This window comes from Pungitius pungitius, chromosome 7 (assembly GCF_949316345.1).
Source record: "Pungitius pungitius chromosome 7, fPunPun2.1, whole genome shotgun sequence".
In the NCBI taxonomy this organism is placed as follows: domain Eukaryota; kingdom Metazoa; phylum Chordata; class Actinopteri; order Perciformes; family Gasterosteidae; genus Pungitius; species Pungitius pungitius.
This window is the reverse complement of record NC_084906.1, coordinates 2835830-2849121: the sequence shown is the minus strand read 5'-3', so window position 1 is coordinate 2849121 and position 13292 is coordinate 2835830. Positions and strand designations below refer to the sequence as shown.

The following is a 13292-nucleotide window of genomic DNA, read 5'->3' as shown; positions in this document are numbered from 1 at the left end:
TTTTCCCGAAGAATATCTAAATTTTTCGCACTTCTGAAGCGCGTGCAAAAATTCAAGAGTTTTTGAACATGATGAAGTCCCCAAAAGTGCGATCGAAGTGGCGAAATAATAATAATATTTCTTGCATTATCAATAGGGCTTTCGCCCCGACTTTCAGTCGGCTCAGGCCCTAATAAACAAAAAAAACAAAAAAATTACTTCTCACTGTTCTCAGGTCAAATAGTTATGCAATTAAAATGCGATTAATTTTGATTAATTAATTACAAAGCCTCTAATTAATTAGATTAATATTTTTAACCGAGTCCCGGCCCTATAAATAAATGCTAGTTTCTGTCAGTTCCATGGATAGTCTACTTTTGTGTAGCCTCCCTGACCTCTGCAGAGAACGAAATCACTTATATAATACAAGTAAATAAATGATCAGCTTTTTGATTCAGCATCCTTGATTAACTCTTTCTAAGAAATGGGCAAAATGCATAACCCAGTTAACCAAAGGAAACCATTTAATATTCAACAATTGCTGAACTACAAAAAAGGCTACTTATTTCCTAAAATCATACCAAATCAGAGGCTAGCTCTCTTCCTCCTTGCATTTTTAATGGAAATGAATAGACTATGATGTGAACACTCAGTGAAGATGAAAAATAAACTATGATGTGGACGTATGTGTGACAGCAGGTTTTGTTTTTGATATAAATGCTTGTGTTGATGAACTATGGCCCTGGTTTGCCTCCATAAAAGTCACCTTAATTAAAAATCAAAGTTAGGTATTGAAGGGGATTACAATTTCTGAAGCACTCAATGTTTAGGAAGTTTGGATAATTGTTAATTATTGATGAAGCACTTGTGACCAGTGAAGCTCTTCGTTTTAGGCTTTCATGGATACTTTCATTGGTTTATTCAACCAACTTAATGATGTTTAGAAAATATCACATATTTCTCCTTGGTGAAGTGAGGCATTATTTTACCTTCATACTAAGTGTTTTTTCTTCCACATCGACGATCACAGCTCAGCGTGGGTCATAGCTTGGTTATGGACCAGGCCATGAGAGAGGTGCCCCCGTCACAATGCGCACGTCACTTCCTGTTTCATTTTGTAGACCTCAAATCACTTCCTGTCTTTGTTCACCTTTCCCGCCGTTTTTGAGCCAAACCTGTCTCCAGTTTCCCATTACACACACACACACACACACCTCACTATTTAAACCCCAGCTGCTCACCCACTCACTGCCAGATCGCTCAGTCGTGCAAGCAGCACGCTACGGCCAATGAACTCCTCAGTTAGTGGTTTGTGACACTGTTTAGCTCTTGTTTACCCCGAGCCCCCAGACCCACAGTCGCTCCAAGAATCTCAACATACGAGCCTGACTGACTAGCCCCAGGGTGGGTTTGGAAAGGAAGGTGTCCTGTGGTTGAAGCCACGAGGGCTCACTGCACCTTACGGACTGTGAAGTGAAACAAACCATACAGCAGGTGAAGATTATGCATGCCTCCACGATCCTTCTCAGCTGCGTAGATCTTGTTATCTATCTGTTGTTACAGTGAGCTGTGCAACTTGCAGATCTCTTCAGCAAAGATAAATTACAGCTTAGCAGCTACTAAGGCGGGTTTTCAGTACGTAGAACGTAAAAACACCCAACCCCGGTGATCGGAGACCTAATGTTTTGATTGCTTGGTACACAAATGTAAAAATCAAATAGTGATGCAACTCACCCTAAAGCTTGAAGAATGGTCAGTATTCAGTGTTAAACGGATTCTAAATGAACACATCTGGTAGCCGTCAGTGTAACAGCCTGGAAGACGATTTGAGTGTCATCATTCATAATAAAACTCCTGCTACAACCCGATCAAAGCCTGTGAGATTAAAAATAAATTTCTGCTGGCAGACTGCAACATATGACCATGATGGAAAACGGCCTGCGGATGTGGGCAAAGATCAAAGGTTGTGTGGGTGAACAATAGCAAGGCTAAGCTGCTGCCCCTCCTACTGACCATCACAAGGAAACACAGACTCCCAGTTTCACAGTTTCATCCTTAGAAGACCAGTACGGAGTGTGAATGACTCACATGTGTGTTCTTCTAACGTTTGAATTGTCCAGTGTAGTGTGGTCCTGGGTGATGTATGGAGAGTTAATTGATTGATTGATGGGTGTAATATTTTTAAATGTAGGTGTTCACTCAATGAAATATGCTATATGTCAAAAGAGAAGAAGAAAAATCGTGGTAAAATGTGTTATTAGACTTTTACATTTAACATTTACATTTAATATTATTATTATATTATATATAACAACTTTGTGTTACTGCAAAACATTATCATAATGTTATCGCATGTATTTACATGAATTTCTCTCTAAATGTTTGAAAAAGTGACATATGAAAATTGTCCTGCTTTTCTTTTCATATGATAATGACAAACGTACCAAAACTGCGCAGGATTTTAGAACCCGCGACATTTTACAAAAGACGCCCCATAGGGGACAGATGTCTGTGCCCGCTGCCCATCATCCCATAATAAGCATCCCTGGTTTAATGCAATGTAGAAATGTCACAATTGTAGTGGTTTTAGGTTCCTGAGATGACCCGAAACTAGATTCGGAGTTAAACAACAAGCAACATGCTTTCTGCGCTTCAGTGTAAGAAGCCACAATCTCACCGGACCTCCCTCCCTCCTCTCTTTGCTCCCTCTCCCTCTTTTTTTTCCTTCCAACAGTGGATATTGCCCCCCCCCCCCCCCCCACACCTCCACCCAGCCCCCACCCCACCGGCACCGGGCACCCCTCACTAGTGTGGAAGGAGCGGCGCTACTGCAGCGGCAAAGCGCAGCTGAAGGAGAGCCCACCCGGAGAGGAGAGACGTGGAGGAGGCGGACGGACCGATCGCCTCCCCGCCGCCCCGTTCGGGGTAACAGCCTGCAGCGTCCCGTCGTCTCAAACATGCCGCAGGGGACTACAGCACCCGCTGGGATTAGAGCGCTGGTTGCCTCGCTGCTGCTCTGCTCCTGTGGGACAGGTGGAGAAGGTGAGCTGCTCTGCGCGCTTCACGCTGACGAGTGCGTTGTTTTGTTGAAATAGACAACGGTGGTTGATTGTTGCGTCGAGGCACCAGTGGACCGTCAGGGCAATGAGCCGGGGGAACGCATTTGGCTTCTTGGTGAGACTTTAAACTGTCATGTCATGACAAAACAAAAACATTTAAGAAGGAAAAATCGGAGTGTCTGTCTCAATTTAACAGCTAATGAAACGAAACATGGTAAATAAAAAAAAAAGATCATAATATGGGCTACTTTTAATGAAGCTATAATTATTGTTAATATCGGAAATATTGTCTGAATATATTTGTTGTTCAAAAGAATATAAACTCTAATAACTATTTGCCTCAAATAAGGGAAATATTTTATTTTGTTGATTATCTTTTTCACGAATGACTGCATTTAGCCTAATCTATAAAAGGTCCATTCAGGTCTAGCCCTTTCCTTAAAAAAAAAGGCAAGGAATATGCCATGAATGTTTTTTTTAAAGAAATCCAGCATCAGAGAGGGAAGTTAAGGCAGTTTAGAGTCAATTCTAATCTAAAGAATAGATTGTGCAGTTTCCTGGGTCTTAGCTGACCACCTTGTGTTTTTATTTTTAAAGAATAATCGCTCACATCCTCGGGATATTTTGTGTTATAGTTAAGTTTTAAACAGGTCATCCCACAAGTTGTGTTTTTATTTTAGATTTCTTTCATAGGAAAATTTGAGAAGAGAAAAGAAAAACTATATTTTTCTGGGACAGAGCAGCACAGGATGCTGCTGCTCCTCTTTGGCTTGAGTTTCACTCAGAACAGGTTTCGGAAAAGTGGATTATTGGGTAAAGGGATGAAACATTGCTTCTGGCTACTTAAGAAATCAAATATTAAGGAATGAGAGACTTTACCCCACAACAAGTGTTAGGAAAAGAGAGATTTCTTTCCCCTGCCGTCCCTGCGAATGCCGTTATTTTCCCCCTGGAGGCTTTGAGGAATACTCGGTTGATGCGTTCCGAAAGTTGTAGCCTACAATAATCCTTTGACCTTCCTCCACACTGTAATGCCTACTCTTCGAAAGACAATTTTAATAAAGGCAGTTTTTAGGGGGACAACCTAGTTGGCACATTGGAAAGAAACCATCACTGAGGGTGTAGAAAAGGGGGGAGTATGCATTGTAACTGTATTGATTGCTTGGCTCCAGCAGCTACTCTGGTGGTATTGTTAGCGTGGAATGAAACTGACCCAGATTGGGTTGTATTGTCTGTGTCGGCTCAGACAAGACAATCTGCAAGAGACGGATAAAACCACCCCCCCTGAAATTTCTCAACTGTGCATCGTATATTTTGATACACATTGTAACTGCGTTAGTCAGAGTCTTTACCATCCACTTAACAACTGGTCCTCTGTCCAGATCAGGCCTCCTAAGCAAAGAAAGGGTACCAACTCCAGCAAAGAAATGTAATTACATGCTGCTTTGTATATAAAGGTTTCCGTGATTGTCACATTCGGCATCTTCAGTGAAACACTCTTTTCCTGTACACAGTAAATAAGCATTCCTCTCCAACCCTCACTTCTGGTGACAGTGTAGACAACTTCTCTTTTTCCAGTAAGTCAAAACGTTGTGTGTATAAATTTCACTGTGAATTGCCTCCAGAAGACTTTTTTTTCCTACACCATTATTATGCATATTTCAAATATGTTGGTGTCTCACTTTTCTAAGTGCATGAACTCATTGGAAATAGCTACAGACGATATTGCTATCTGGCGTTGTTTGGATGATGTTCCCTGCAACCAATGCAAAAGTGAAGGAAAAAGAAAAAGTGAGTGTTGAACATATTCCCGCCTCCTGTAGGGGGAGGTCAGACGCCATGAATCCCTCAGATGTGGATAATGGCACACAGCTACGTACGTTCAAATTAGTATTTTAAAAAGAGATTTGAAGAGAAATCAAGTATAGGTAAAATAAAAAAAGCAGCCAGTGATGACTGCTGGCCGGCCTCCTCCAACAGCAGACAGATAATAAGTTGGTTGAAACATTTGCACGGAGGGGAGTTGATTTGAATGTGGGCCAAGCTCCCTGTTTCATATTCAAACAACGCAGTCTCATCAGAATTTATTACATTTGAACGAGCTGGGGGTGCGCATTGAGAGCACATAAACCTCTGAATAAAATCAATGTGGTTTGAATGTGCGAAAAGTTTTCACTGCAAAACCCTGTTGTCCTTTACGCTTGGCGAGATGGGGGAGTCTAAGAGGGCTGCCTTGAGGAAAGAGCAAATTAGTGGAGGATAAATGGGCCCTTACTTTTCTTCTATGGCATCTTTTATGAAAATGTGTTTAGTCAAAGTGGAGTCATGAAGAGGTTCTGATTAAGTCAAGGTTACATAAAGGGGCGCGTTGGCGGCTGTTGCTGTGGGCCTGGAGCTTTCAGTCATGACTCTAGATTTATGAATCCAGGGACAAGTAGTTAAGCGATAAAAGTGACAGAGAACTGCGGTCCATCCATCTGCTTTTGTGACCTGGGGGATTTTGTGTTTGCCCAAGGCCGACTCCCCAGTGGATGTCTGCCTCCTTAAAAACAGACCCATTCATCAAATGGCCCTGTCATTATATCAGATGACTTGTTATTGGTCCAGGAATCAGCCACATTGTGCTGAGTTCACACTATGAGGCATCAGACACTGCAGGCATCAGCTAACAGCCGAAAACACAGTGTTAACCATGTGGATTTTTACAGTGAATTCATCAGATTTTTTGTCCAGAAGGGTCCTTACTTTAAGGAAAGGAGATGTTTATATATTTTTTAAATGGCATAAATCAGTGCTGGAATAAGTGCAGTTATTTTAGTTATTAGTATATTTTATTCTGAAATGTATTATCTCTGTTGTATTGTAACACTTTTTATAGCTCTATACGTTGTGGGTTATAATCATGATCTGCACCATGACTACAGTATTAATAGTATGGTACAAAGTACAGTATTTCCTTGTTAAAAATAGTGGTGTAGAATTATAAAGTAATATAATTGAAATACCCATAGTGTGATGGGACAGAAAAATAAGAAAAATAAACGGAAATCTACAGAGCAAAAGAATGGAGAGAATGTAAAAAAGTGAGAGAAGAAGTGGAGGAGTTTGGTTGAGTGTCCTGCATGAACATCCATTGCCGTCTGTCTTAAAGCCGTGAAGGGACACTCCAAACTCCTTCTCTCATTTCACCCATCAGTAGGTTTTCTTTTGTCGTGTGTCTGATTAATTTGCCTCTACTCATCTCACCTTCACAGAGCTGCAGGTCTCTTGTGCACAGCTGTACAGGTTTCAGCAACAAAATCATCATCAAAATCAACAATGTCTCGACATGGTCCTTCATTGCTATTTCAGTCTCAATCCATTAAACAGCATTTTCAGATCAGATTAGAAATTAGATGAGCTATTAACACAGTTGAAGAGAACCTGCTGCTTTGTTCTCCCCCTTTTGCAATTCAGCTTTTATATTTGCGGTTTGTACAATTAGAGGGCCAATGTAAGTGCCTCTTGAAATACAGTAGTTATAATCATTAGGACTATTTATGTCTTGATTCGTTTTTCATCTCATTTTTTGTAAAAATAAGTAATTCAATGATTGAAAGAATCATCTGCCTATATCTTAACCCGGACACCATTAAGTCAAAGCTCATGAATCGTATCGCAGTTTATGATGACACGGGGGGGGGGGGGGGGGGGGTCATGTAATGCAAGGCTCAAACCACGGAGGCGGCAGGAGGGAGGGGTTCACTGCTCATCAGCATTAAGACCCCAAACGGGTCGTTTTGAGTTAGTTCAGGCTGAAAAGGTTGATCCTTGTGGTATTTTGACCAAATTATGTTTTAGACATTTCTAGCAGACCACTGAGAACCATTTCAACTTGTGGTCAAAGGTTATATCATGGCTCCCGTCAATGTGTCTCTTCTTAAACTGAAGCCTTATGTTCCATCTTACCAAGTAACTTACAAGTAACCTGGAATATTGAATATTGAATTGCTTAGCGTTCGTTTTTGTTTGCATAGAATACAAATCAAATCATAATTTACTATAATTGCCTTCTTGCTGTATATTTTTATTCTGCTGTTAAAATCCGTCTTGGATTTCACCCCAATACATTTTACATAACAAAAGATAAAACAGGAAAACAATTTTCAAGATGAAATGTGTCACGGTTTGGGTCTGCTTCTTGTCTTATTTTGTAGTTTTCATGTCTCTTGTGTTCCTGGGTAACTTCACTTCCTGCCTTGTCCTGTCTTCCCCCCGTAATTGTCTGCCGTGCCTGATTGTTTCCACCTGTGTACAATCACCTGCACCTCCATTGTGTATTTAAGCACTGTGAGTCTCTTGTCTTGTGTGGCGTCATTACATGTTGATGGTTCATGGCAAGTAAGTCTATTTGTGTTTTCAGGTCCCTGTTTTTGTCTGTTTTGTTTTTACCTCCTTCCGGTCCTTTTTTTTGGTTGGAGTGATTTTGATTTCCAGTTTTTGACTATTAAAGTCCTTTTATTTTTTCCAATACTCCTTGCCCTCGACCCCGCGTCCTGACAAAATGTAATGTAGCAACTTAACTAAAGAGTAAAAGAAGTATGTATCTCAAAAAGTTGTATATTTTTAAGTGGCACACAGTATGCAGCGGGAGGAAGCTGGGTGGATGGGTCAAAACAACAAAAAACACATCTCCTGTTTCCCACCAAAAGTCATTAACAAAAGTCTGGTAGCCTTAATCAAATAATTAGTCATAACTCAAACATGCCATGTATCATTTGTTTGGAATTTACCCACAAATCTTTGCAACTCAAGCTTTAAGACAAAGATCAAGACAAGATAAAGTGCTGCAGGCAAAAGAGAGTGTTTTTATTGATTTAGTTTGTGAATACAATTACTAAATGAGACATGGCATAGGAAATAAATTCCTTTCAAGTCCTTATTCCCATTTTAAAATAAAAATATGATCCATTAACAGAGGTCTCATCATATACTCCATACATCTCCCATTAGGTCCATTGAACTTGTAGCCATTCTATCAAATCTGCATAAGGCTGACATGTTTCATTGTCAATGACATTTTAATCTTCCTTCTTGATGCTGCTTTGTTGCAGTGCAGATTTCTTTTGATCATTTATTTCTGATTAGGGGTACCTCCCATGGAGCTAATTATGAATGTGTGAGGCACCTTTATGTGGTAACACAATTGGGATTTTATATAGACAATATGTTATAATAGTTGAGAGCATTCCTAAGAATCGCAACTTCTGTTGTGTTGTACAGCATTGATTGGGGGGGGAACCAGGTAAACCGGAACCAAAGTGCGAGTGGGGTTGCATTGCGCCGCCTAGAGGGACGGACGCCTTACCTTTGTCTCATATTGAAGTTGGGATCTAAAGATGGCGGTTCGCTCGTTCTCTCGCTGACAAAGTGCTTCTGTTTTCCAGGTTCGTACTCTGTGAAAAAGAACAAGAACTGTTTCCCCCCCCCCCCCCCCCCCCCCCCCGGGGAGTATCAGGTGTGTTGTAGCTGTGGCGGGTTGGTAGCTGAGTGTTTGGTGGGTGGAGCCGAGTGGGAGAGCCGCGGTCGTGATCGCGGGATTAGGGCGTGTGTCCACTATGGCGCGCGCGCGGTTGCCCCAGCATGAGCGTATCGATACTCTGAATGTGCGGGTCGGTGCTTTGGTGTCCTCACTCCCCAGCGGAGCCTTATTTAGAGTTTGTGAATATCCTGACATGTTGTGAATGTGTTGTAAATGTTGAGAAAAGAGAGATGTTAAAACGTAGAATAGATAATATTAAGGTTACAGAAGAACAGTTTCCCTATGTGTATTATTCATGTTGTGACTGTAGTCATTTAAATATTCCTAAAGTGTTTGAATCACATAATTGCCTTAGGGAGACGATGCATTTCTGAAGTTTAACAGAAAACAAATAACTATAAATAGAGATAACTATATAGCTTTAAGAATGACTTATCCTTGTGATATTATTGCATTTATTATTGCACTTTAAGAGAGGGACATTTATTTCTGTTAAGACAGTATTTTGAGGATGTAAGTTTTGAAGATGAACACTGTTGGGTGTAAAAAACTTTATTGACATGTTAAATTGACATTAACAAACTGAAATATTAGGGAATGTTACTGTTTGATATTATGACTCGATGTATTGTAATAAAGATATTGAAATTGGGATCTAAAGATGGCGGTTCGCTCGTTCTCTCGCTGACAACGTGCTTCTGACATCGAGGTGAGAGTAGTGAACCCCATAAAGAATCTTTTTGTTACTGCTGTTACTTTCCATTTGAAACCGGTAACAAATGCAGTTAGCATGTGAGAAATGAGAGCATTATTTTTTTTTACCATTTCTTTAAGAAAAAGTAGTTAACTATGTTTCAGTGACCATCTACAAGTGTACTATTCATTTTATTTAGTTTTCTAACAAGGAAGGTCTAACATGATGGGATTTGAATGATTTAAATCACAGGCATTTCTGGTCTGTTGGCCAACCAACAGACTGATGAAGAGCTGGAAATGAGGAACAAGCATTTTTCTCATTGGTATCAGAAAGTCCTGCAGCAGAACATCTCACTTAAGCTGTCAGGCTCAGGCCTGGATTCATATTAGTGTAATTTTAAACCCCTATTGGTTTGGATTACACAATTCTGGATGACTCAACAAAATACTCACGCTTTACAACACGGATAGAAAATTACAGGCCGGGTTACTTAGTAAAGTGGATGGACTTGTGAAGGCTTTTGGAAATCTGCTATCAATCACAGCTGGCTTAACGTATGAAGTGGCCACAACTTTGAATACTTCGAATTCCCACTAAATACAGTTTTTCAGAGGACGAAGTAGATAGCTTTAAAAATCGCCACTCTAGATGGCATCCTTCTAAGTACCAATCCTCTTTTTATTTCTTGTCCTGTCCTTCGCCCTTCTTTTTGTACATGTTTGACTAGACAGAATGTACTTGTTGTGTGAGATTACAATCTCAAGCGTAACTTGTTGCACCACCGTTATATTAAAAAACAAGTTACTGTAACGTATCATTCCATAGGTTCAATCGAGCTAAACCATGATTCTGCTTTGTGATTGCTTAACAGAGGCATGTGACAGCCCGCTGGTGGGCAACCTGCCCCCGTCATCATTCAGAAGCTCCTCCCAGCTCACCAGCAGCCATGGGCCGGTCTTTGCTAAGGTCAACAGGAGAGAAGGTGAGGAACCCTTCGTTGCTATGCTCTTTAAATTAACAGCCCATAATAGTGGCACATTCATAGATGGATTTTATTGTCATAAATAAACAATGCTGGTGTTCTGGTGTTAAGATGTGAACAACGTTTACGTGATACTGTTGGTCTCAATGGTCCAATAATGATATAAATACATAAATATACATAAATGTCTTTGACTTAGCATGAAGCCGTCCAATTTGTTAATATGCAGCTTAACGCTTATTAACTTTATTAAGAGGTTTAAACTTTAATAAACCAAGTTGTTGTTGGCTTTCCTACTAGTAAAAAACGAATCATGTGAGAGACTTCAGTGAGAAGACTAGTAGGTAAACAAGAGTAACGTAAAACGTCATATGCCAACAGCTCAGATACTAAATAAGTAAAATGCATTTTAAATAAGAGACAGAAGTTCTGGAGTTTTTGGTCTCATTTTTTTATCTCTTTATATTTTCTTTACTTTCGTTCGCTGAATGAATGAAGAAAACAATACAATATGCCTACACTTAAACGTAAATAATAGCCGGCTTCGGCGCCTTTCGGAGGCAGAGTTTTGTATTTCAGCAGAGCTCAGTTACCGACCGAAGAGCCAGAGTGAAAAATCTTTTACTCCTACTCTAATAAAATATGACCATCTTGAAGATGAATCAGCATTGCCTTTTTGTAAAGGCTGCACAGTATGTTTCCTGCACGCATTCCAACACATTGTAGGACATTTATATGAAATGATTGTGCCATTTTTGGCTCGCTGGGCCGCTGCTGAAACATCAACAGAAGCCCAACTCTCCTTGGTTTCCACCACATGGCTGATAGTCACAACTGCATTCACTGTGTTATTCCACATTACCAAACATCATAAGAAACTCCCAGTTGAGGGACTCAGACTGGCTGGTTGTCATGTTGTTCATTATTTTAAAGATATACAACGTGGTGTTTCCTAAAAAAAACAATGTGAGTTGGCTCTCACTTTTGCTGCAGGTGGCATCGGCTGTCAGGTGATTATTAGTGATGCGGGGAAGAGAGGGTCCAAATGTGAATGTCCTGTTTACAGACAGTGACCATTACTGCTTAATATGCCTATAGAACAAACATTTATTCAAAATGAATTGACTTTTGTTTTCAGTGATTGAGAATAGGCTTTAAATATTCTACTTATATTATCTAACAAATACTGTTAAGCATCTGTGTACCTGTTATAAGCTTTTCAAATTTGAGGTAGCTTGGGGAGCCATGACATGGAGGGTGGTCTAAACGATTTCTTCAATCGCTGGCCTAAATCATATAATACCTTGTTTATAATACCTTGTTTCCTGGCAATTCATGAGTTGAGTCAGAACAGGTTAAGGATGCATCTCAGATTATTTTAGGAACAAGAAAATATCTGCAATAAGTACCAGATATCTACACTGAGGAGGAGAAATTGGCGTTCCCTTGTTTTGCGTCAGATTTGAAGTCCGTGCCTGAAGTCAGCATCAGTGGCCGTTGTTCACCTTGTATTGGCTGGAAGAAGCCTCTCAATGCTGTAAATACACATAACACATAACTAGTAGACAAGGAAACGTCTCATTTGTCACAAACTCTTAAAATCAGAAGCCAAATTGCCAGCTGGGAGATGGATGATACAAAACCCCCCACATGCCTCCTTGGCCCTCTGTGCTGCCAGTCAGTCCCATCTTGGCTCGTCACCCATATGGGGGCTGGGATTGATGGGAATGTTCACATATGGCAGCCATTTAATCCCATTGTGATGATGCCTACTTACAGTGCAGGCTAAGGCTGGACACTAGAAGGTCCCAACGGCACCGTAAGGGAACAACAGTTCTGCATAGATATCTAATCTTACTTCTCCTAGATGCTCAACAATGTGCAAAGCGGACATTGAGCATAACGTGAGGTCAAGGAGGGGCCATATGCGGGAGCTTCGCCACAGAGCTCAGCGGGGTTGCTCTAATAAACGGTGTGCACAATGTTAGAGGCTAGGGATGCACAATGAAAAGAGCTGATGGTCTTAGTTTCACTTTGTTATGCTCATTTGTCAAAAGGGACAAGTATTATTTATTTAAGCTACGCTACTTGGGACTAGCCCAAGTTCATCAACTCTTTAGGTGGAAGAGCTCTGCTGATGTTGACCGATGTGTGTTCAGTCTGCACTCAATCCGCTAATATCAGCAGATAAAGGTTATGGGGCGGAACATCTGGGTCTTTAGGATATTGTTTGTTATCTAATCAAGAAATAGCTGAATCTTATTAACTGACATTACGTTAAAAAAAAAAGCAAACCATGCTCTACTTGTTAGTTGGAACTGTCAACTCAAATATTGGATGGTAATGGTGCGTCATTGCTTAAAATAAATAAAATTATCAGGCCAGTCATGATTTGCAGTGGAAACCCGGTCGGCCTTAATTGGCCGACTGCAAAGGTGAGAAGCTGAACTCTGCAATGACTCCGACGTCAAGCATCTCTCCAAAAACCTTTGGTTTTCTTCCTCTTACATCCCCCCTGCTTTCGCTCTAACCTTTTCTCTCCTGTTATTATAATCATTGCTGTATTTTCTCCCTTCTCTGCAATGTCCTGCCACTCTCTCACCGCTCTCCTCGTCGAGCAGAGTCTGCTGTAATTGTAGTTTAGTAACACCTAAAGACACATTGAGATAGCTTCATTCCATCTTATGGCCAAATGTCAATGATAGCTTCTACCATTAATAGCCAAATGTTAATGGCAGTATTTAACATCTAAACTTTTTTTCAGTGTGCCATACTGATAATTGCACATTAGAACCAAAGTGATTACGCTAAAGTAGGCCGGGAACACTTCATCTGCACGTAATCATTTTCTCGAAGTCTCAATTTACATTTGAAAAGGGGACTCAAATATTACCAGGTGGCTGTAGGTTGAAATCAACTATGTGGGGGAACCATGAATGAGGTATTGATCTTTGTGTGATGTTGATGCACCACCAGTGACTGAATGTTTGAATTATTTGGATTATTTGAATTATTTGGAGACATGCACTATTGTTTGGGATTTGTTTGGACTTA

The 13292-nt window shown here is 40.5% G+C and overlaps 1 protein-coding gene across 1 annotated transcript in view; it reads left to right on the top strand.

Annotated features, from left to right (window-relative positions):
• The first annotated feature begins 2803 nt into the window (after positions 1 to 2803).
• LOC119216908 (contactin-associated protein-like 4) overlaps positions 2804 to 13292 on the top strand; it is a 46628-nt gene continuing 36139 nt past the window's right edge. The window contains exons 1-2 of the mRNA XM_037470130.2: positions 2804 to 3021; positions 10128 to 10238. Coding sequence (XP_037326027.2) covers positions 2937 to 3021; positions 10128 to 10238 — 196 coding nt within the window. The 5' untranslated portion in view covers positions 2804 to 2936. The remainder of the gene's footprint in view (positions 3022 to 10127; positions 10239 to 13292) is intronic.